General features: G+C 42.5%; 1 protein-coding gene across 1 annotated transcript in view; it reads left to right on the forward strand.

The window, feature by feature from the left end:
* LOC115129143 (peroxisome proliferator-activated receptor gamma coactivator 1-beta-like) overlaps positions 1 to 23,398 on the forward strand; it is a 108,995-nt gene that overhangs the window by 73,804 nt on the left and 11,793 nt on the right. Inside the window, exons 2-4 of the mRNA XM_065018508.1 lie at positions 12,190 to 12,375; positions 13,642 to 13,812; positions 19,682 to 19,813. Coding sequence (XP_064874580.1) covers positions 12,190 to 12,375; positions 13,642 to 13,812; positions 19,682 to 19,813 — 489 coding nt within the window. The remainder of the gene's footprint in view (positions 1 to 12,189; positions 12,376 to 13,641; positions 13,813 to 19,681; positions 19,814 to 23,398) is intronic.

Raw genomic sequence — 23,398 nt, forward strand, 5'->3', positions numbered from 1 at the left:
AGAACAAGGGGACGAGGAGGATGACAGAAAAGGCAGAACATAGAAATGAAAACAGGAGAGCTGAAAGGATGGTGGTGGTGTTCTTGATAGTAGGTTATGGCTGGATTAACAATGATGTGCCAGCCAACATTAGCATAATTATCTCTGTGTGTAGTTTCACACAACACATAACACTGTTTTCATGTCTCAGTTGGCAGTTTCTGATGCCACTTTATAGCACTGACTCATTTCCTTTTAGGTCCACACAAGGCAAAAATATCCAATCTGCATTTGATAGGTTGATTATTATACATAACCTCCTTTGAGTTAGCAACAATTCACACCACAGCTCATCATTACGTGCTTTAGATGATTCCTGCATTGTGATTCCTGGGCCCGTATCCACAATTCATCTCAGACTAAGAGTGCTGTTCTAGGATCAGTTTAGGCTTTCATATCATAATAAATAAAATTATATCAACAGATCCTAGATTAGAACTCCTTCTATAGAGATTCAGTTCTGGTGAATGGCCACCAGCATGGATCCCCACAGACAGCGTGTAGTATTACTAAATGACAGAGGCCACAGCCACTTCAATTAAGGTGTTGTTGTGGTTCAGTGGTGCGGATCTGGTTCAATGGTGTGGCTTTGGTTCAGTGGTGCGGCTTTGGTTCAGTGGTGCGGCTTTGGTTCAGTGGTGCGGCTTTGGTTCAGTGGTGCGGCTCTGGTTCAATGGTGCGGCTTTGGTTCAGTGGTGCGGCTCTGGTACAATGGTGTGGCTCTGGTTCAATGGTGTGGCTCTGGTTCAATGGTGTGGCTCTGGTTCAATGGTGCGGCTCTGGTTCAATGGTGCGGCTCTGGTTCAATGGTGCGGCTCTGGTTCAATGGTGTGGCTCTGGTTCAATGGTGTGGCTCTGGTTCAATGGTGTGGCTCTGGTTCAGTGGTGCGGCTGTGGTTCAATGGTGTGGCTCTGGTTCAATGGTTTGGCTCTGGTTCAGTGGTGCGGCTCTGGTTCAATGGTGTGGCTGTATTTCAATGGTGTGGCTCTGGTTCAATGGTGCGGCTGTGGTTCAATGGTATGGCTCTGGTTCAATGGTGTGGCTCTGGTTCAATGGTGTGGCTCTGGTTCAATGGTGTGGCTCTGGTTCAATGGTGTGGCTCTGGTTCAATGGTGTGGCTCTGGTTCAGTGGTGTGGCTCTGGTTCAGTGGTGTGGCTGTGGTTCAATGGTGTGGCTCTGGTTCAATGGTGTGGCTCTGGTTCAGTGGTGCGGCTTTGGTTCAATGGTGTGGCTGTGGTTCAATGGTGTTGCTGTGGTTCAGTGGTGTGGCTCTGGTTCAATGGTGTGGCTGTGGTTCAATGGTGTGGCTGTGGTTCAATGGTGTGACTCTGGTTCAATGGTGTCGCTGTGGTTCAATGGTGTGGCTGTGGTTCAATGGTGAGACTCTGGTTCAATGGTGTCGCTGTGGTTCAATGGTGTGGCTGTGGTTCAATGGTGTGACTCTGGTTCAATGGTGTCGCTGTGGTTCAATGGTGTGGCTGTGGTTCAATGGTGTGACTCTGGTTCAATGGTGTCGCTGTGGTTCAATGGTGTGACTCTGGTTCAATGGTGTCGCTGTGGTTCAATGGTGTGGCTGTGGTATGTGATTAAATCTGCTACATGATGCATATCTGCAGTGACTGAGGGGGGAGCGGCCTCAATGCACGTCCATGTCATGAGTGGTGCAGCAGTCTAAGACACTGCATCGCAGTGCTAGAGGCGTCACTACAGATCTGGGTTCGATCCCGGGTTGTGTCGCAGCTGGCCGCGATCAGGAGACCAATGAGGCGCCACACAATTGGCCCCGCATCGTCTGGGTTAGGGGAGGGTTTGGCCGGCTTGGATGTCCTTGTCCCATCACGCTCTTGCGACTCCTTGTGACGGCCAGGCGCATGCACGCTGACTTCTGTCGCCAGCTGTACAGTGTTTCCTCCGACACATTGGTGCGGCTGGCTTCTGGGGTAAGCGGCTTGGCGGTCGTGTTTCGGAGGATGCATGGCTCTCGACCTTCGCCTCTCCCAAGTCCATACGGGAGTTGCAGTGATGGGATATGACTGTAACTATCAATTGGATATCACTAAATTGAGGGGGAAAATAACAAAAAAAACATACTGTACATGCGTGCATATCGGTGTGTGTACATGGGTGTGTGTGTGTGTGTGTGTGTGTGTGTGTGTATGTGTGTGTGCGTGCGTGCGTGCGTGCGTGTGTGTGCATGCATACACTCATGCGTGAGTATTTGCGTGTGTGCCTGACAGTTCTCCCTGTGACCTTAAACCTTCAGAGCCTAAGGATGTTTTTATTGATTGATATCCAGGCGGTCTGCTATGGAGACAAGGGAAGGGAGAAACAGGTCAAAAACACAAAGCCTGCCTGGAAATAAAGAGCTTTATTCAAATTGATTAGCCTGGCCTCTTATTAGAGAGTGAGAGAGAGAGAGAGAGAGAGAGAAAGAGAGAAAATCCAATTTTGATAAACTCCCATGTCTATTGGGTGAAATACCACAGTGTGCAGTCACAGCAGCAAGATTTGTGACCTGTTGCCACAAGAAAAGGGCAACTAGTGAAGAACAAACACCATTGTAAATACAACCTATATTTATGTTTATTTATGTAACGTCTGCTTCCGACTCACACTCTCAAACACGTAGATCCCCTGAACTCAGCTCACTTTCCAGCCCACAAAACACCTAGATCCCCTGAACGCAGTTCACTCTCCAGATCCCAATCACCTGAATTCTGTTCACCTGTTCACACACCTGTATGTCATTATCACACACTACTTAGTTCAGTTCATTGCACCCCATCATTGTGAGGTATTTTTTGTTTTGAAATACGGTCTAGTCGGAGCTCTGTTCATTTCCGTATTAGTCCTCCTGTTTATCATAGTTTTTGTCCATCCTCACTAACGACGCCTTTTTGCCTATTCCCTGCCTGTACTTTTGCCTGTCAGATTTCCTGTCATCAACCTCTTGCCTGATCTTCCGGACTACGTTATTAGCCTATCCCTGCCTGTACTGTGACCGTTTTGGACCCCCTGTGTATGACCTTCTGCCTGTCCCTGGACCCAGCTACCTGCCTCTTCCTGTGGTCCTTTGCTAATAAACACCTGCTTTGCCCTGCCAATCTTCTTCCCACTGAAGAGTTATCTATCCAAAACAGAGATGTATGGTTAAACCACTTCTCCAATCTTTTTGGCCCTATAACAAAGAACAAACAGCAAGAAAATATACATGATCAAATACAAATCTTAGAATCGACTATTAAAGGGTACCATAACTCACTGGATTCTCCAAATACATTGAATGAACTACAGGACATTACCCTCCAATCCAAAAAGGCATGTGGTGTTGATGGTATCTTCAATGAAATTATATAATAATAAAATCACACTTCAACTGTGAGAGACGGAATCTAAAACAAAAATCCAGAAAATCACATTGTGACAGGTCTGTGAGAGCCGGAATTCTTACTGGTTGATAGGTGATCAAATACTTATGTCATGCATGGATTTTTGTTTTAGATTCCGTCTCTCACAGTTGAACTGTACCTATGATAGACATTACAGACCTCTACATGCTTTGTAAGTAGGAAAACCTGCAAAATCGACAGTGAATCAAATACTTGTTCTCCCCACTGTAAGTCTTCTACAGACATGGGCCTTACAGTAAATCTTAGTAAGAAAAACAATAATGTTGTTCGAAAAAAGGTCCTGTCTCCAGGACCACAAATACAAATTCCGTCAAGACACCATTGCCCTAGAGTACTCAAAAATACTATACATACCTCTGCCTAAACATCAGCGCCACAGGTAACTTCCACAAAGTTGTGAACGAGCTGAAAGACAAGGCAAGAAGGGCCTTCTATGCCATCAAAAGGAACATAAGATTCGACATACCAATTAGTATCTGGCAAAAAATACTTGAATCAGTTATAGAACCCATTGCCATTTATGGTTGTGAGGTCTGGGGTCCGCTTACCAACCAAGAATTCACAAAATGGGACAAACACCAAATTGAGACTCTGTATGCAGAGCAAGCTGGTCCTCTGTTCACAAACAGAGCCCCATGACAGCAACACAATTAGACCCAACCAAATCATGAGAAAACAAAAATATAATTACTTGACACATTAGAAAGACTTTTTTTAAATTGTCATTTTTTTTTATTTATCTTTATTTAGTTAAGAACACATTCTTATTTAAAATGACGACCAAACCCAGACGACACTGGGCCAATAGTGCACCGCCCTATGGGACTCCCAATCATGGCCAGTTGTGATACAGCCTGGATTTGAACCAGGGTGTCTGTAGTGACATCTCTAGTACTGAGGTGCAGTGCCTAAGACCGCTGTGCCACTTGGGAGCTCAAAAACAAAAAAAATCTGCGCAAACTTGAATGCTATTTGGCCCTAAACAGAGAGTACACAGTGGCAGAATACCTAACCACTGTGACTGACCTAAATTTAAGGAAAGCTTTGACAATAGCCTTTCTATTGAGAAAGGTCGCCATAGGCAGCCCTCAGGCTATGTGCCCACTGCCCACAAAATGAGGTGGAAACTGAGCCGCACTTCCTAACCTCCTGTCAAATGTATGACCATATTAGAGACACATATTTCCCTCAGATTACACAGATCCACAAAGAATTTGAAAATAAACACAATTTTGATAAACGTTATTTACTTTTAATTTGTATTGTTTATTTCAATTTTGTTTTATCTACATCACTTGCTTTGGCAATGTTAACATATGTTTCCCGTGCCAATAAAGCACTTAAATTGAACATGGAGGGAGAGAGGAGTGCTTAAAGGCTCCATCACCCACACACACACTCCCCGCTGGAGTCAGACCTGCAGAAAGGATGGATGGGGGAGGGCCATGTAGAGGGCATTCTCCCCATACTCTCTCCTCTTTACTCCTTCCACATCTTCTGAGATATCAAACGCTAGCCTGCCACCACAGCTCTCTCTCTCTGTCTCTCGCTCAGCCAGAGAACATTATAATTGAGTTGGCTTGAGGAACCAGTCCGTTGATCATTACAGTGGCACACACACACAACTGTGTTGGCCTACATCTGCAATTTATATAACTTTTATCAATTTATTAACCCCTAATCTCTGATCCAACAAACATAATGTAGAGTTGCTAACATCGCACTAAAGGTTGGTTTCCATCAAAGAGAACACAGCTTTCCTGTGATAAGTTTACAACTCACTAACTAGACAACAAGGCACCGATAGGCTAGTTTGTGGCTTTTCAATGTCCTGGAAATGTAATGTGTGTTTGAAAAGGTGTGTTTTTCACAGGGACGAAATTACCCTTGTTCTGCTTGTCTCAACAAGACCACTCATCTCATTGTCCACAGAAAACGTTGCTGGAAGTGATTTCTGATGATTGGTTGTAACCAGGCTGACCCCGGCCTAGTTTAATGAAATGAGTGAAATGGGATTGGATTGGTTAGTAGAGGCGGGTGCGACGTGAAACAGAGCTGGAGTATTTAGTGTTAGTCACATTTAATCAAAGATGCTTAGCTAGGGCTCTGGGGCACAGAATATTCAGCTTGTGGTTAGGCTCTGCTAGGGGCCACCTGCAAACCGCATTGTCAAAGTCAGGCACACCCTGTATACCAGTGTCCCCCTCTGGCACACCAAAGACAACTATCAGAAACCAGGAATGTAACAAATGTAAAACATTCTTATCCTTTAAACTGCCATGTTTTTATTGTTTATACAACAAGAAAAAAAATCATAAAATTACATGAATTCACAATTCAGATATGGTCCTGTATGTGACCGCTAGGGGGCAGTGCTGTTCAATCTACCACAGTCCTGGCTAGCTACCAGAGGTTCTCACTAGTTACCACAAACACAGTCATAAAACCCGCCTATTCCCTATAATTTATCTTCTTAAAATGAGATTTTCAACCTAACCTTAACCACACTGTTAACCTTATGCCCTAACCCTAACCTTAAATTAAGGCCAAAAAGCAACAAACAAACAAATATCATGATTTTTTACGATATGACCAATTTTGAAATTGTTTGTGGTAACTAGTGGAAACTAGTGCTCACCTTACAGTCACTTCCTTGCTCTCTGCCATTTTTTCAACTATTAACGATGATGACATTCCTGGGGGCTTTATATCCGTGGCAAATAATTACAGCACTGTTGCATTCGGTGTTTGTTTAATTTAAATGTTTCCCTTTATGATGATGATTGGGACCTGTTTGTGGTAGTTTTGTAATTTTAATTATATATATACAGTGGGGCAAAAAAGTATTTAGTCAGCCACCAATTGTGCAAGTTCTCCCACTTAAAAAGAGGAGAGAGGCCTGAAATTTTCATCATAGGTACATCAAAAATCCAGAAAATCACATTGTAGGATTTTTAATGAATTTATTTGCAAATAATGGTGGAAAATAAGTATTTGGTCAATAACAAAAGTTTATCTCAATACTTTGTTATATACCCTTTGTTGGCAATGACAGAGGTCAAACGTTTTCTGTAAGTCTTCACAAGGTTTTCACACACTGTTGCTGGTATTTTGGCCCATTCCTCCATGCAGATCTCCTCTAGAGCAGTGATGTTTTGGGGCTGTTGCTGGGCAACACAGACTTTCAACTCCCTCCAAAGATTTTCTATGGGGTTGAGATCTGGAGACTGGCTAAGCCACTCCAGGACCTTGAAATGCTTCTTACGAAGCCACTACTTCGTTGCCCGGGCGGTGTGTTTGGAATCATTGTCATGCTGAAAGACCCAGCCACGTTTCATCTTCAATGACCTTGCTGATGGAAGGAGGTTTTCACTCAAAATCTCACCATACATGGCCCCATTCATTCTTTCCTTTACACGGATCAGTCGTCCTGGTCCCTTTGCAGAAAAACAGCCCCAAAGCATGATGTTTCCACCCCCATGCTTCACAGTAGGTATGGTGTTCTTTTGATGCAACTCAGCATTCTTTGTCCTCCAAACACGGCGAGTTGAGTTTTTACCAAAAAGTTATATTTTGGTTTCATCTGACCATATGACATTCTCCCAATCTTCTTCTGGATCATCCAAATGCTCTCTAGCAAACTTCAGACGGGCCTGGATATGTACTGGCTTAAGCAGGGGGACACGTCTGGCACTGCAGGATTTGAGTCCCTGGCTGCGTAGTGTGTTACTGATGGTAGGCTTTGTTCCTTTGGTCCCAGCTCTCTGCAGGTCATTCACTAGGTCCCCCCGTGTGGTTCTGAGATTTTTGCTCACCGTTCTTGTGATCATTTTGACCCCACGGGGTGAGATCTTGCGTGGAGCCCCAGATCGAGGGAGATTATCAGTGGTCTTGTATGTCTTCCATTTCCTAATAATTGCTCCCACAGTTGATTTCTTCAAACCAAGCTGCTTACCTATTGCAGATTCAGTCTTCCCAGCCTGGTGCAGGTCTACAATTTTGTTTCTGGTGTCCTTTGACAGCTCTTTGGTCTTGGCCATAGTGGAGTTTGGAGTGTGACTGTTTGAGGTTGTGGACAGGTGTCTTTTATACTGATAACAAGTTCAAACAGGTGCCATTAATACAGGTAAGGAGTGGAGGACAGAGGAGCCTCTTAAAGAAGATGTTACAGGTCTGTGAGAACCAGAAATCTTGCTTGTTTGTAGGTGACCAAATACTTATTTTCCACCATAATTTGAAAATAAATTCATAAAAAATCCTACAATGTGATTTTCCGGATTTTTTAATCTCATTTTGTCTGTCATAGTTGAAGTGTACCTGATTATGAAAATTACAGGCCTCTCTCATCTTTTTAAGTGGGAGAACTTGCACAATTGGTGGCTGACTAAATACTTTTTTGCCCCACTCTATATACACAGTTGAATCTGAAAGTTTACATTCACCTTAGCCAAATACATTTAAACTGAGTTTTTCACAATTCCTGACATTTAATCCTAGTGTAAATTCCCTGTCTTAGGCCAGTTAGGATCAACACTTCATTTTAAGAATGTGAAATGTCAGAATAATAGTAGAGAGAATGACTTATTTCAGCTTTTATTTATTTTATCACATTCCCAGTGGGTCAGAAGTTTACATACACTCAATTAGTATTTGGTAGCATTGCTTTTAAATGGTTTAACTTGGGTAAATCATTTCGGTAGCCTTCCACAAGCTTCTCACAATAAAATGGGTGAATTTTGTCCCATTCCTCCTGACAGAGCTGGTGTAACTGAGTCAGGTTTGTAGGCCTACTTGGTCGCACACACTTTTTCAGTTCTGCCCACAAATTTTCTATACGTTTGAGGTCAGGGCTTTGTGATGGCCACTCCAATACCTTGACCTTGTTGTCCTTAAGCCATTTTGCCTCAACTTTGGAAGTATGCTTGGGTGGTCCCATGTTGTTTATACTTGCGTACTATTGTTTGTACAGATGAACATGGTACCTTCAGGCGTTTGGAAATTGCTCCCAAGGATGAACCAGACTTTTTTTTCTGAGGTCTTGGCTGATCTATTTTGAGTTTCCCATGATGTCAAGCAAAGATGCACTGAGTTTGAAGATAGGCCTTGGAAAACATCCACAGGTACACCTCCAGTTGACTCAAATGACTTAAATGTAAATGTAAATGATGTCAAGTAGCCTATCAGAAGCTTCTAAAGCCATGACATCATTTTCTGGAATTTTCCAAGCTGTTTAAAGGCACAGTCAACTTAGTGTATGTAAACTTCTGACCCACTGGAATTGTGATACAGTGAATTATAAGTTAAATAATCTGTCTGTAAACAATTGTTGGAAAAATTACTTGTGTCATGCGCATAGTAGATGTCCTAACGGACTTGCCAAAACTATGGTTTGTTAACAAGGCATTTGTGGAGTAGTTGAAAAACGAGTTTTAATGACATCATCCTAAGTGTATGTAAACTTCCGACTTCAACTGTATATATATAAAAAATATATATATTTTAAAAAATCTAAACTTCAATGGTACCAATTTTGTTTAAACATCACCCCAATCAGAAAAGTACACACACACACACACACTACACTTCTCCTCCAAGTCCTCTCCAGCTCCACTCTCCACAGGCATAGCCTATTTCCTGTTCTGTCCCTCTCTTCATGAAATGTGTTTTCCATCTCTCTCCCCAGGGGACTAGAGTCACATCCCTTCACTCTGGCTTATTCCCCAAACCACTACCAGAGGACTGCCAGCACTGCTGCTCTGTAGTAGAATATCCCAGTTTTACTACCAGATGACTGCTGCTCTGTAGTAGAATATCCCAGTTTTACTACCAGAGGACTGCTGCTCTGTAGTAGAATATCCCAGTTTTACTACCAGAGGACTGCTGCTCTGTAGTAGAATATCCCAGTTTTACTACCAGATGACTGCTGCTCTGTAGTAGAATATCCCAGTTTTACTACCAGAGGACTGCTGCTCTGTAGTAGAATATCCCAGTTTTACTACCAGAGGACTGCCAGCACTGCTGCTCTGTAGTAGAATATCCCAGTTTTACTACCAGAGGACTGCTGCTCTGTAGTAGAATATCCCAGTTTTACTACCAGAGGACTGCTGCTCTGTAGTAGAATATCCCAGTTTTACTACCAGAAGACCCCCAGCACTGCTGCTCTGTAGTAGAATATCCCAGTTTTACTACCAGATGACTGCTGCTCTGTAGTAGAATATCCCAGTTTTACTACCAGAGGACTGCTGCTCTGTAGTAGAATATCCCAGTTTTACTACCAGAGGACCTCTGCTCTGTAGTAGAATATCCCAGTTTTACTACCAGAGGACTGCTGCTCTGTAGTAGAATATCCCAGTTTTACTACCAGATGACTGCTGCTCTGTAGTAGAATATCCCAGTTTTACTACCACAGGACTGCTGCTCTGTAGTAGAATATCCCAGTTTTACTACCAGAGGACTGCCAGCACTGCTGCTCTGTAGTAGAATATCCCAGTTTTACTACCAGATGACTGCTGCTCTGTAGTAGAATATCCCAGTTTTACTACCAGATGACTGCTGCTCTGTAGTAGAATATCCCAGTTTTACTACCAGATGACTGCTGCTCTGTAGTAGAATATCCCAGTTTTACTACCAGAGGACTGCTGCTCTGTAGTAGAATATCCCAGTTTTACTACCAGAGGACTGCTGCTCTGTAGTAGAATATCCCAGTTTTACTACCAGAGGACTGCTGCTCTGTAGTAGAATATCCCAGTTTTACTACCAGAGGACTGCTGCTCTGTAGTAGAATATCCCAGTTTTACTACCAGATGACTGCTGCTCTGTAGTAGAATATCCCAGTTTTACTACCAGAGGACTGCCAGCACTGCTGCTCTGTAGTAGAATATCCCAGTTTTACTACCAGAGGACTGCCAGCACTGCTGCTCTGTAGTAGAATATCCCAGTTTTACTACCAGAGGACTGCCAGCACTGCTGCTCTGTAGTAGAATATCCCAGTTTTACTACCAGAGGACTGCCAGCACTGCTGCTCTGTAGTAGAATATCACAGTTTTACTACCAGATGACTTCTGCTCTGTAGTAGAATATCCCAGTTTTACTACCAGAGGACTGCCAGCACTGCTGCTCTGTAGTAGAATATCCCAGTTTTCCTACCAGAGGACTGCTGCTCTGTAGTAGAATATCCCAGTTTTACTACCAGAGGACTGCTGCTCTGTAGTAGAATATCCCAGTTTTACTACCAGAAGACCCCCAGCACTGCTGCTCTGTAGTAGAATATCCCAGTTTTACTACCAGAGGACTGCCAGCACTGCTGCTCTGTAGTAGAATATCCCAGTTTTACTACCAGAGGACTGCCAGCACTGCTGCTCTGTAGTAGAATATCCCAGTTTTACTACCAGATGACTGCTGCTCTGTAGTAGAATATCCCAGTTTTACTACCAGATGACTGCTGCTCTGTAGTAGAATATCCCAGTTTTACTACCAGATGACTGCTGCTCTGTAGTAGAATATCCCAGTTTTACTACCAGAGGACTGCTGCTCTGTAGTAGAATATCCCAGTTTTACTACCAGAGGACTGCTGCTCTGTAGTAGAATATCCCAGTTTTACTACCAGATGACTGCTGCTCTGTAGTAGAATATTCCAGTTTTACTACCAGAGGACTGCTGCTCTGTAGTAGAATATCCCAGTTTTACTACCAGAGGACTGCTGCTCTGTAGTAGAATATCCCAGTATTACTACCAGAGGACTGCTGCTCTGTAGTAGAATATCCAAGTTTTACTACCAGAGGACTGCTGCTCTGTAGTAGAATATCCCAGTTTTACTACCAGAGGACTGCCAGCACTGCTGCTCTGTAGTAGAATATCCCAGTTTTCCTACCAGAAGAACCCCAGCACTGCTGCTCTGTAGTAGAATATCCCAGTTTTACTACCAGAGGACTGCTGCTCTGTAGTAGAATATCCCAGTTTTACTACCAGAAGACCCCCAGCACTGCTGCTCTGTAGTAGAATATCCCAGTTTTACTACCAGAAGACCCCCAGCACTGCTGCTCTGTAGTTGAATATCCCAGGTTTTCTGGGGCTCATTATCAGATGGTCTCAGTCTCGTGACTCTGGTCTGTTGTGACTCTGGTGCATGTTTCATCACTCTGTCCATTCGGTGTAATGAGCGTGTGCTGAGGGAGACTGTTTCTTTCATAGGGTTCTGTGTCATTGACAACCATCCTAGTAGTAGTAGTCTACCCACCTCCATTAATATGATCTTGCTGACAAGCATGGTTTAAGTAGAGGCTGCTGGCCCATTACCCTTCCATTAACCATTACAGCAATTTGATATCAATGGAATTGGTGTAATGTATATTTACATATATTCGATAAGATATCAATGATATCTTCAATGTACTGTATTTCTTAAAAAGGACTTTGATCAAACAAGAGTATAACCTGACCTTTCCTCCCTCTTCACTCTCCCTCCCTCGGTCTCTCTCTCTCTCTCTCTCTCTCTCTCTCTCTCTCGCTCTGTCTCTCTCGCTCTCTCCCTCGGTCTCTCTCTCTCTCTCTCTCTCTCTCTCTCTCTGTCTCTCTCTCTGTCTCTCTGTCTCTCTCTCTCTGTCTCTCTCGCTCTGTCTCTCTGTCTCTCTCTCTCTCTCTCTCTCGCTCTGTCTCTCTCGCTCTGTCTCTCTGTCTCTCTCGCTCTGTCTCTCTCTCTGTCTCTCTCTCTCTCTCTCTCTCTCTCTCTCTCTCTACAGTATGGGGAGGAGGAGGTCTGCTCGGACCGCTTGGACGCTGACTTCCCTGACATTGACCTCTCTCAGCTGGACGCCAGCGACTTTGACTCAGTCAACTGCCTCAGCGAGCTCCACTGGTGCAACGACAATGCCGACATCTCCCCTGCCTCCATCCAGTACAGCACAGGAGACCCCGAGCTCTTTGAGGTGAGACGCTCGGCCTGCGTGCTCAGGATTCCACTAGCCTGGGCCCGTATCAATCTTTTTTTTTTCAGAGTAGGAGTGCTGATCTCAGATCAGTTTTGCCTTTCAGATCATAATGAATAAGATTAGATGGACAGATCCTAGATCATCACTCCTACTCTGAGATGCATTGTAGATACGGGCCCATATCTGTTTGTTCTTTCTTGGAAACTGATCTGGGACCAGGATATGATTCCACCAGGACCACCTACCCTATGTAATAGAACTACAACATAGGGACTAGAACTCTTAGAAAAAAGGTGCTATCTAGAACCTAAAATGGTTCTTCGGCTCTCCCCATATTAGAACCATTTGAAGAACCCTTTTTGGTTGCAGATAGAACCCTTTTGGTTTCCACGTAGAAGAACCCTTTCACAGAGGATTATATATGGAACAAAAAAAAGGGTTCTACTTGGAACCAAAAAGGGTTCTCTTATGGGGACAGACAAATATTTTTTTTGGAACCCTTCTAAAATTATAGGGTTGAAAAATTCCTGGGACTTTCAATAAATTCCCTAATTTCCAGAAATCCTATTTGGATGATTCTGGATTTCCCTCCTGACTCCAGGAATCCTCCAACCGGGATTTCGGGAAAACCGGGAATTTATTGAAAATTCACAGAATTTTGCAACCCTACATTGGACTAGACTACACAGATTATTGGTAAACTGAAGAGGCTCCAGTCTTAGTGTATGATAAGGTTGTAGACTCCCATTTTACCATTTTTATTGATCAGACTAATGCACAGATGTCATATAATGTGTTCATAAACATCACCCACCATGGTAGTGATTGATTGAGCCGGGCCCCACCACCCAACGCTGTTGTCTAATTTACCATCCACTTGATAATAATCCCTATTTCAGATTGATTTTAGCGGGATAGAGTAGCGATTGGATTGGGCGCCTCCGGGCCTTGTTTTGGATGCCAGTGTGGAAGCCATTGATCTCCCAGCTTAGTTCATTTAACCTTCAGATTGGGGGGGTGAAACATTGTTTACCTCCCATAGGCTGTCTCCGCTCTGTTATCATCCCACCACCAGACTCTATGCTCTTAGTGACATGGCAGCTGCTAAAACGAACAACACTGTGGATGGATGGATGGTGCTCTCAGACTAGAGTAGCCATTTCAGAATTCAAATGCAGAGTGCTGTGTTGTAACTGACTGTGTTGCAAGTGGGTAGTAGTGTGTTCACTGATGCCCTCTCTCTCTCTCTCCTGCCCCCTCCAGATAGAAGATGAGAATGCAGCGCTGCTGGCTGCTCTCACAGACAGCCTGGACGGCATGGTGGAGGACGAGGAGGGGGGGCTGTCTGTGTTTCCCTCGCTGAGGGAGGGGTCCGAGGAGGACCTCCCCTTCCCTTCAGGCTCCCTGAGTTCAGAGACAGAAGATCCGTCTCTAGTAAGAACCCTTCCTCACTGTTTAAGGTGGATTTGGACTCTGCTCTGACTACCCCACAGCATGGGTATGATAGTCAACAAAGGTCTGAGGATGGGCCTCTGCTCTGACTACCCCACAGAATGGGTATGATAGTCAACAAAGGTCTGAGGATGGGCCTCTGCTCTGACTACCCCACAGAATGGGTATGATAGTCAACAAATGTCTGAGGATGGGCCTCTGCTCTGACTACCCCACAGAATGGGTATGATAGTCAACAAATGTCTGAGGATGGGCCTCTGCTCTGACTACCCCACAGCATGGGTATGATAGTCAACAAAGGTCTGAATTTTTCTCATTTTGGGCTTTTCCATTATTTTTAGCAACCACTACTTCTAATAAGAATGCTTTTTACTGGCAGGCACAGGCAGGCAACCTGGACCACAAACATGTTCTCTTAAGGAAACTGTGGCTCTCACCTCTTTTTGACCCCTCCCCCCATGCAGTGCATTCAGAAAGTATTCAGACCCCTGGACCTTTTTCCACATTTTATTAAGTTACAGCCTTATTCTAAAATGGATTAAATCATTTCCCCCCCTGATCAATCTACACACGAAAAAAAGGGAAAATAACATTTACATAAGTTTACGGACCCTTAGTCAGTACTTTGGCTTATTGGGTATTGTGTGTACTCCATAATGACACATTTAATTTAATTAATTTTCAAATAATAAGGCTGTAACGTAACAAAATGTTGAAAATGTACTTTCCGGATGCACTACCTCCCCTAACTCTCATTCAATCTTCCTTTTTTCCCTTTCCCCCATTGTTCTATTTCTCTCTCAGTCCTTTGCCATCTTAAAGGGGTGATATACTACTGTCATACCCATGTCTGACTCCTAGGACCCAGCCCAGCATCCTATAGCGCCAGCAGTTACACTGTGACCCCCTCTCCTCTTTTCACACTGTCCTTTGGGATGCCTCTACCCTCTCTCCCCTGCACCCCTCTCAGGAAAAACATGTTTTTATTTTCAACTGTTGTCCCTATCTACTCATGCTTCCTTCCTCCTGTAATATGTCCTTATTCCTCCTGTAATATGTCCTTATTCCTCCTGTAATATGTCCTTAACCCACCTGTAATATGTCCTTATTCCTCCTGTAATATGTCCTTATTCCTCCTGTAATATGTCCTTATTCCTCCTGTAATATGTCCTTATTCCTCCTGTAATATGTCCTTAACCCTCCTGTAATATGTCCTTATTCCTCCTGTAATATGTCCTTATTCCTCCTGTAATATGTCCTTATTCCTCCTGTAATATGTCCTTAACCCTCCTGTAATATGTCCTTATTCCTCCTGTAATATGTCCTTAGTCCTCCTGTAATATGTCCTTAACCCTCCTGTAATATGTCCTTATTCCTCCTGTAATATGTCCTTATTCCTCCTGTAATATGTCCTTATTCCTCCTGTAATATGTCCTTATTCCTCCTGTAATATGTCCTTATTCCTCTTGTCCACAATGAAGCCGAAATACTTCCTTCATTTTCCTTAAGTTTGGAAACTTTGGAGCGGGTTTAAAGAGACAGAAATCCCAAATGATGAAGGCAAGGGTTACAAAGGTCCTATTGGGTTACAGCGCTGAGGGAAATGAGTTATCTACATACCTACATGGTCTCTACCTCAAGTCACTCTGCCTCTCAGAGATAATTACAATTACAGGAGAACATTCAGACTCTATATATACCCACTGATGGGACATTTTTAACAAATTGATGAAAATTACCGTCATGATGTCCTTAGATAGCTTAAGAATCTTAATGGGAGTTGGTATCAGTTGGTAGTGATAGCAGCAATACAACAAAATGAGTCAAAACTGGTATTCTGTTTATGTTGTTATGCATGCTAGTCATTCAGAGGTAAACGTTGTGCATGCTAGTCAATCAGAGGTAAACGCTGTTGTGGATGCTAGTCATTCAGAGGTAAACGTTGTTGTGCATGCTAGTCATTCAGAGGTAAACGTTGTTGTGCATGCTAGTCATTCAGAGGTAAACGTTGTTGTGCATGCTAGTCATTCAGAGGTAAACGTTGTTGTGCATGCTAGTCATTCAGAGGTAAACGTTGTTGTGCATGCTAGTCATTCAGAGGTAAACGTTGTTGTGCATGCTAGTCATTCAGAGGTAAACGTTGTTGTGCATGCTAGTCATTCAGAGGTAAACGTTGTTGTGCATGCTAGTCATTCAGAGGTAAACGTTGTTGTGCATGCTAGTCATTCAGAGGTAAACGTTGTTGTGCATGCTAGTCATTCAGAGGTAAACGTTGTTGTGCATGCTAGTCATTCAGAGGTAAACGTTGTTGTGCATGCTAGTCATTCAGAGGTAAACGTTGTTATGCATGCTAGTCATTCAGAGGTAAACGTTGTTGTGCATGCTAGTCATTCAGAGGTAAACGTTGTTGTGGATGCTAGTCATTCAGAGGTAAACGTTGTTGTACATGCTAGACATTCAGAGGTAAACGTTGTTGTGCATGCTAGTGATTCAGAGGTAAACGTTGTTGTGGATGCTAGTCATTCAGAGGTCAACGTTGTTGCGCATGCTAGTCATGCAGAGGTAAACTTTGTTGTGGATGCTAGTCATTCAGAGGTAAACGTTGTTGTGGATGCTAGTCATTCAGAGGTAAACGTTGTTGTGCATGCTAGTCATTCAGAGGTAAACGTTGTTGTGTATGCTAGTCATTCAGAGGTAAACGTTGTTGTGCATGCTAGTCATTCAGAGGTAAACGTTGTTGTGCATGCTAGTCATTCAGAGGTAAACGTTGTTGTGCATGCCAGTCATTCAGAGGTAAACGTTGTTGTGGATGCTAGTCATTCAGAGGTAAACGTTGTTGTGCATGCTAGTCATTCAGAGGTAAACGTTGTTGTGCATGCTAGTCATTCAGAGGTAAACGTTGTTGTGCATGCTAGTCATTCAGAGGTAAACGTTGTTGTGCATGCTAGTCATTCAGAGGTAAACGTTGTTGTGCATGCTAGTCATTCAGGGGTAAACGTTGTTGTGCATGCTAGTCATTCAGAGGTAAACGTTGTTATGCATGCTAGTCATTCAGAGGTAAACGTTGTTGTGCATGCTAGTCATTCAGAGGTAAACGTTGTTGTGCATGCTAGTCATTCAGAGGTAAACGTTGTTGTGCATGCTAGTCATTCAGAGGTAAACGTTGTTGTGCATGCTAGTCATTCAGAGGTAAACGTTGTTGTGCATGCTAGTCATTCAGGGGTAAACGTTGTTGTGCATGCTAGTCATTCAGAGGTAAACATTGTTATGCATGTTAGTCATTCAGAGGTAAACGTTGTTGTGCATGCTAGTCATTCAGAGGTAAACGTTGTTGTGCATGCTAGTCATTCAGAGGTAAACTGATGGAGGAATTCTAAATTCCTTTGTTTTATTGCCAAAACCAATTCGCACTCATTTCTAATTCATCAATGAATTGTAAGTTCATTAATTATGCATGAAGTAGATTGAGACCAGTCTTAAAAGCCAAAAGTAACAGTGTTTATTACAAGAGAGTACTGACCCAAAATACAAAGAACATTACATTTTAAAGAAAGAGAACCTAAAATGACGTCATCAGTTTCACACCCTCTCCCAGCCTTACAATAGCGTAGTATTCAGTCCAAGAGATTTTTTACCCCCCTCATAAAACTACATTCCAACCTGTCTAAAAGATATACTTCTCTCCACTAATGGAATCCAACCAAAACATTCTTATCTGTCTGAAAAACTATCTTAACCCGCCTCCTTAAACCTGCCCAGGAGGCACAGACAATTAATTCGTTCTGCTTACATTTTAAGTAACAGCTCAACCAAAAACTCATACTTTTCATATCATAACATAATAGTATTAGAATAAATGGTTCTAATCAATAATGTATACATAATTAATAATTTCAACTATAATTTCCTCTAACATAAACGTTGTTGTGCATGCTAGTCATTCAGAGGTAAACGTAGTTGTGCATGCTAGTCATTCAGAGGTAAACGCTGTTGTGCATGCTAGTCATTCAGAGGTAAACGTTGTTATGCATGCTAGTCATTCAGAGGTAAACGTTGTTGCGCATGCTAGTCATTCAGAGGTAAACGTTGTTGCGCATGCTAGTCATTCAGAGGTAAACGTTGTTGCGCATGCTAGTCATTCAGAGGTAAACGTTGTTGCGCATGCTAGTCATTCAGAGGTAAACGTTGTTGCGCATGCTAGTCATTCAGAGGTAAACGTTGTTGTGCATGCTTGTCATTCAGAGGTAAACGTTGTTGTGCATGCTAGTCATTCAGAGGTAAACGTTGTTGTGGATGCTAGTCATTCAGAGGTAAACGTTGTTGCGCATGCTAGTCATTCAGAGGTAAACGTTGTTGTGCATGCTAGTCATTCAGAGGTAAACGTTGTTGTGCATGCTAGTCATTCAGAGGTAAACATTTGTTGTGCATGCTAGTCATTCAGAGGTAAACATTTGTGGTGTTTTTACTGACAAATATACAGACCCATAGATAATAGGCTAGAGTAGTGGATTGATGACCAATAAGATGTAATTATATTAAAAATCTGTTTTTAGGCAAAAAAGGCCCATTTTATATTATGAAATGTGGATTAACATGGTGACACATAACAGTCCACCTCCCTCCCTTCCTGCCTGTCAGTCAGTCCCTCTCCATCCCAGTGACAGACCAGAGGATTTATTGTTGTGACCCTGGGGGTAACCTCGTCGCACAACGCAAATAAGCCTGATATATCAACCACTCAAAATTGGCCTTAGTGGGAGTGACCATAGGATTCTATGGGAGTGACCTTACTGAGTAAAGTATTTGTCATCATTTAATATTAGCGAATCACATAGCTGTGAGGTGTGGCTCTGTGCTTGTGGTGTGAGAATGTGTTGTGGGAGATGATTTGTTGGTTGAGTTTCTCCCAGCTCTCTGCATTGGCTAACAAATGCCAAGTGTGACATGTTGGTCCGCTAGACTCATTTGGGCGGAAGTGTCTGGGAACGAGATTACCCTGGGGTGTCATGACTGGTTTGTGAGTGGAGGAGCAGGACTCCCTCTACTGGCAAGATCTGTAACTGCACCTGACCTCAGTGTGTGTGCGTGTGTGTGTGTGTGTGCGTGCATGCGAGCGAGCGAGAGGTTGTGAGCAGCAGAGAACAAGGGCTACATTGAGCCAGGCAGTGCAGGAATTGGTCCAGAGTAGAGTAGTCTGTCATGGCATGTGTGGGCCTGGCGCACCAACAGTGTTGTACATAGAGATGGAAACCTTCAGCCCCCCTTCACTTTCCTCAATGAAACACTGAGAGGCACCATTGAAGCCCCTGCCGGGTTGGCACATGCTGACAGGGATGGGCAACTCAATTAGCACTGCTCTTCTCATCTATTTCCTCATCTGTTTCAACATGATATATAAGACCAGTCAGTATTAACTAGCAGCCATACATCCTGGAACCAGCCACATCATTCCCTCACATCTACAGTCAGCACTCCCGTGACATCCTCAGTGTGTTCCAAAACCAGCTTAGGGGATTGTTGTTGTAAGCAGATTTAGATCATCTGATGATTTCACATGCGATGCCGCTGCCTCAATGTGTAATGAATGAAATGTCCTTCTGAACTGCAATGCAGCAGCATTACCTCCTGGTTGAAATGTGACATGGAGGCTATAGAATCACATTTCCGTTTGGTCTTATATTCACACAGCTTCCTCCCGTCAGCTTCGGTTTGACCGCTGGACGGAGGAGCAGAAAGGGGAGGTGGAATGGACCCTGTCAGGAGTGATGATACTGTATGTTCTGCTGATGGATGAATTGATTGGCAGACGTGTAAATGACAGTTGTCCCAACCTATGTCCCCCTCCCTACAGCTGAAAAGGCTCCTGCTGTCCCCCCCTAACGTGCCCACGGGCCTGGAGTCACACAAAGAGGGCAGCAGTAGCAGTGTGCATCGCCATAGCAGCCGGAGCCTGCATATGAAACCTGTCAGGCCTTTGGTTAAGGTGAGTGAGTTGGAGGTCTGTGTTCTAGAATAGAGCTCTGTTTTGTAGAAAAGAGCTCTGTCTAGAATAGAGCTTTAGCAGCTACATGAAGTACATGGGTACATGAGACACTTAAAGGAAAAATCCACCCAGAACCACTCATTCCTATAAATGTTATATAGCACTAATATGTGAGAACAATATTTTTTGGTGAACATATGCTTAATTTTGTCGTTGTAATAAGGTTGGTGGCAACGTGAAAATTGTTGTGGAAATCTATTGTAGCTCAAGTCGACTACAAAATCCACATTGCAATGCTCTCTCTGTGAGCTGGCTAGCTAGATAGGTAGCAAACGTAGCTACACACAATAATACCAAAGTCCATATCTGCATGTGAAGTAGCTAGTTAGCTGTAAAATCACCTAAACAAACTGCTCTACAATCTCACCATGTTCAACCTTTAGATCGATGTGCCTCACAGAGTGGAGTCTGACATTCACAACGACACCATGCAATGCAGCCTGGACTGAAGAGGCAGACAAATAGGAGAAATGTGTTAGATCCTCTGTTAAATTACACATTTCTCCAGGTAGGAATATCGATAAAAAATATGATCAATGGCTCATTCGAGAGAAGACAACCTCTCGCGTTATGACATCGGCATATGTATTGAAATCTGACCTGTATGGTAAATGTTTTCACAATATAAAATTCCTATTCCTATTAACTTCCAGTGTAGTGAGAGTTTACTACCTCATCGCAATGCTGCGTCATACCAGCTGAATTCCTGCCTGCTTGAACGGCAATTGCTCAGATACACATGAAAACATGAAATGACCCCAGGAATCGAACATCGCTTGGAGATGCACAAAAACAATACAACATTCAAAATGGGTGAATCTTTACTTTAATGAGAGAGAGAGCGGATGCATAGGCCACACGACAGGAAAGGCTTTCTATATTATGACCCTTAGTTCTATACTATGACCTTTATTTCTATATTAATATCCTTAGTTCTATATTAATATCCTTAGTTCATATTAATATCCTTAGTTCATATTAATATCCTTAGTTCTATACTATGACCCTTAGTTCAATATTAATATCCTTAGTTCTATACTATGACCCGTAGTTCAATATTATTATCCTTAGTTCTATACTATGACCTTTATTTCTATATTAATATCCTTAGTTCTATACTATGACCTTTATTTCTATATTAATATCCTTAGTTCTATACTATGACCCTTAGTTCAATATTAATATCCTTAGTTCTATACTATGACCCTTAGTTCTATATTAATATCCTTAGTTCTATACTATGACCTTTATTTCTATATTAATATCCTTAGTTCTATATTAATATCCTTAGTTCATATTAATATCCTTAGTTCTATACTATGACCCTTAGTTCAATATTAATATCCTTAGTTCTATATTAATATCCTTAGTTCTATATTAATATCCTTAGTTCTATATTAATATCCTTAGTTCTATACTATGACCCTTAGTTCAATATTAATATCCTTAGTTCTATATTAATATCCTTAGTTCTATACTATGACCCTTAGTTCTATATTAATATCCTTAGTTCTATATTAATATCCTTAGTTCATATTAATATCCTTAGTTCTATACTATGACCCTTAGTTCAATATTAATATCCTTAGTTCTATACTATGACCTTTATTTCTATATTAATATCCTTAGTTCTATACTATGACCTTTATTTCTATATTAATATCCTTAGTTCTATACTATGACCCTTAGTTCTATATTAATATCCATAGTTCTATACTATGACCTTGATTTCTATATGAATATCCTTAGTTCTATACTATGACCTTCATTTCTATATGAATATCCTTAGTTCTATACTATGACCTTTATTTCTATATTAATGTCCTTAGTTCTATACTATGACCTTTATTTCTATATTAATATCCATAGTTCTATACTATGACCTTTATTTCTATATTAATATCCTTAGTTCTATACTATGACCTTTATTTCTATATTAATATCCATCGTTCTATACTATGACCTTTATTTCTATATTAATATCCATAGTTCTATACTATGACCTTGATTTCTATATTCTGGTTTGCCGGGGCCGAGGCATGTGACATCTTTGGAGTGACAGATGGCTGTAGTCTTGATCAGGGGAAGGGCACCTCTGGCAATGAGCTTTCTCTCTCTCTCTCTCTCTCTCTCTCTCTCTCTCTCTCTCTCTCTCTCTCTTCTCTCTCTCTCTCTCTCTCTCTCTCTCTCTCTCTCTCTCTCTCTCTCTCGTGATACTTGGAACGTTCGTATGCGGAAGGTAGCGTAGTGATTAGAGAGGGGAGCCAGGAACCAGAGGGTTTGCCATTTCGAATCTCAGGTCTGGTGGGAAAAACATCTGTCATGAAGTGAGCTGGTAACCATTGTAGCCATTGTCCCCTTGAGCAAGACATTCAACCCCTACACAACAGCTGCTCCACGGGCGCCCAGTGTGGCAGCCCCCTGCTCCAACCTGTATGTGTGTCTTTTGGAGGTTGGGATAAAGAAGTCAAATTTCAGTTGGACCTTTTGTACAATTAATATGCATAAAGTGATTATATGGGGGGGTATGTACTCTGTATGGTATGTAGTCATGAGTTGTTCACTCTGTATGGTATGTAGTCATGAGTTGTTCACTCTGTATTGTATGTAGTCATGAGTTGTTCACTCTGTACGGTATGTAGTCATGTGTTGTTCACTCTGTACGGTATGTAGTCATGAGTTGTTCACTCTGTACGGTATGTAGTCATGAGTTGTTCACTCTGTACGGTATGTAGTCATGAGTTGTTCACTCTGTACGGTATGTAGTCATGAGTTGTTCACTCTGTACGGTATGTAGTCATGAGTTGTTCACTATGTACGGTATGTAGACATGAGTTGTTCACTCTGTACGGTATGTAGTCATGAGTTGTTCACTCTGTACGGTATGTAGTCATGAGTTGTTCACTCTGTACGGTATGTAGTCATGAGTTGTTCACTCTGTACGGTATGTAGACATGAGTTGTTCACTCTATACGGTATGTAGTCATGAGTTGTTCACTCTGTACGGTATGTAGACATGAGTTTTTCACTCTGTACGGTATGTAGTCATGAGTTGTTCACTCTGTATGGAATGTAGTCATGAGTTGTTCACTCTGTATGGTATGTAGTCATGAGTTGTTCACTCTGTATGGTATGTAGTCATGAGTTGTTCACTCTGTATGGTATGTAGTCATGAGTTGTTCACTCTGTATTGTATGTAGTCATGAGTTGTTCACTCTGTACGGTATGTAGTCATGTGTTGTTCACTCTGTACGGTATGTAGACATGAGTTGTTCACTCTGTACGGTATGTAGTCATGAGTTGTTCACTCTGTAAGGTATGTAGTCATGAGTTGTACACTGTACGGTATGTAGTCATGAGTTGTTCACTCTGTACGGTATGTAGTCATGAGTTGTTCACTCTGTACGGTATGTAGTCATGAGTTGTTCACTCTGTATGGTATGTAGTCATGAGTTGTTCACTCTGTACGGTATGTAGTCATGAGTTGTTCACTCTGTATGGTATGTAGTCATGAGTTGTTCACTC

Source organism: Oncorhynchus nerka, linkage group LG5, assembly GCF_034236695.1.
Source record: "Oncorhynchus nerka isolate Pitt River linkage group LG5, Oner_Uvic_2.0, whole genome shotgun sequence".
Classification (NCBI taxonomy): Eukaryota; Metazoa; Chordata; class Actinopteri; order Salmoniformes; family Salmonidae; genus Oncorhynchus; species Oncorhynchus nerka.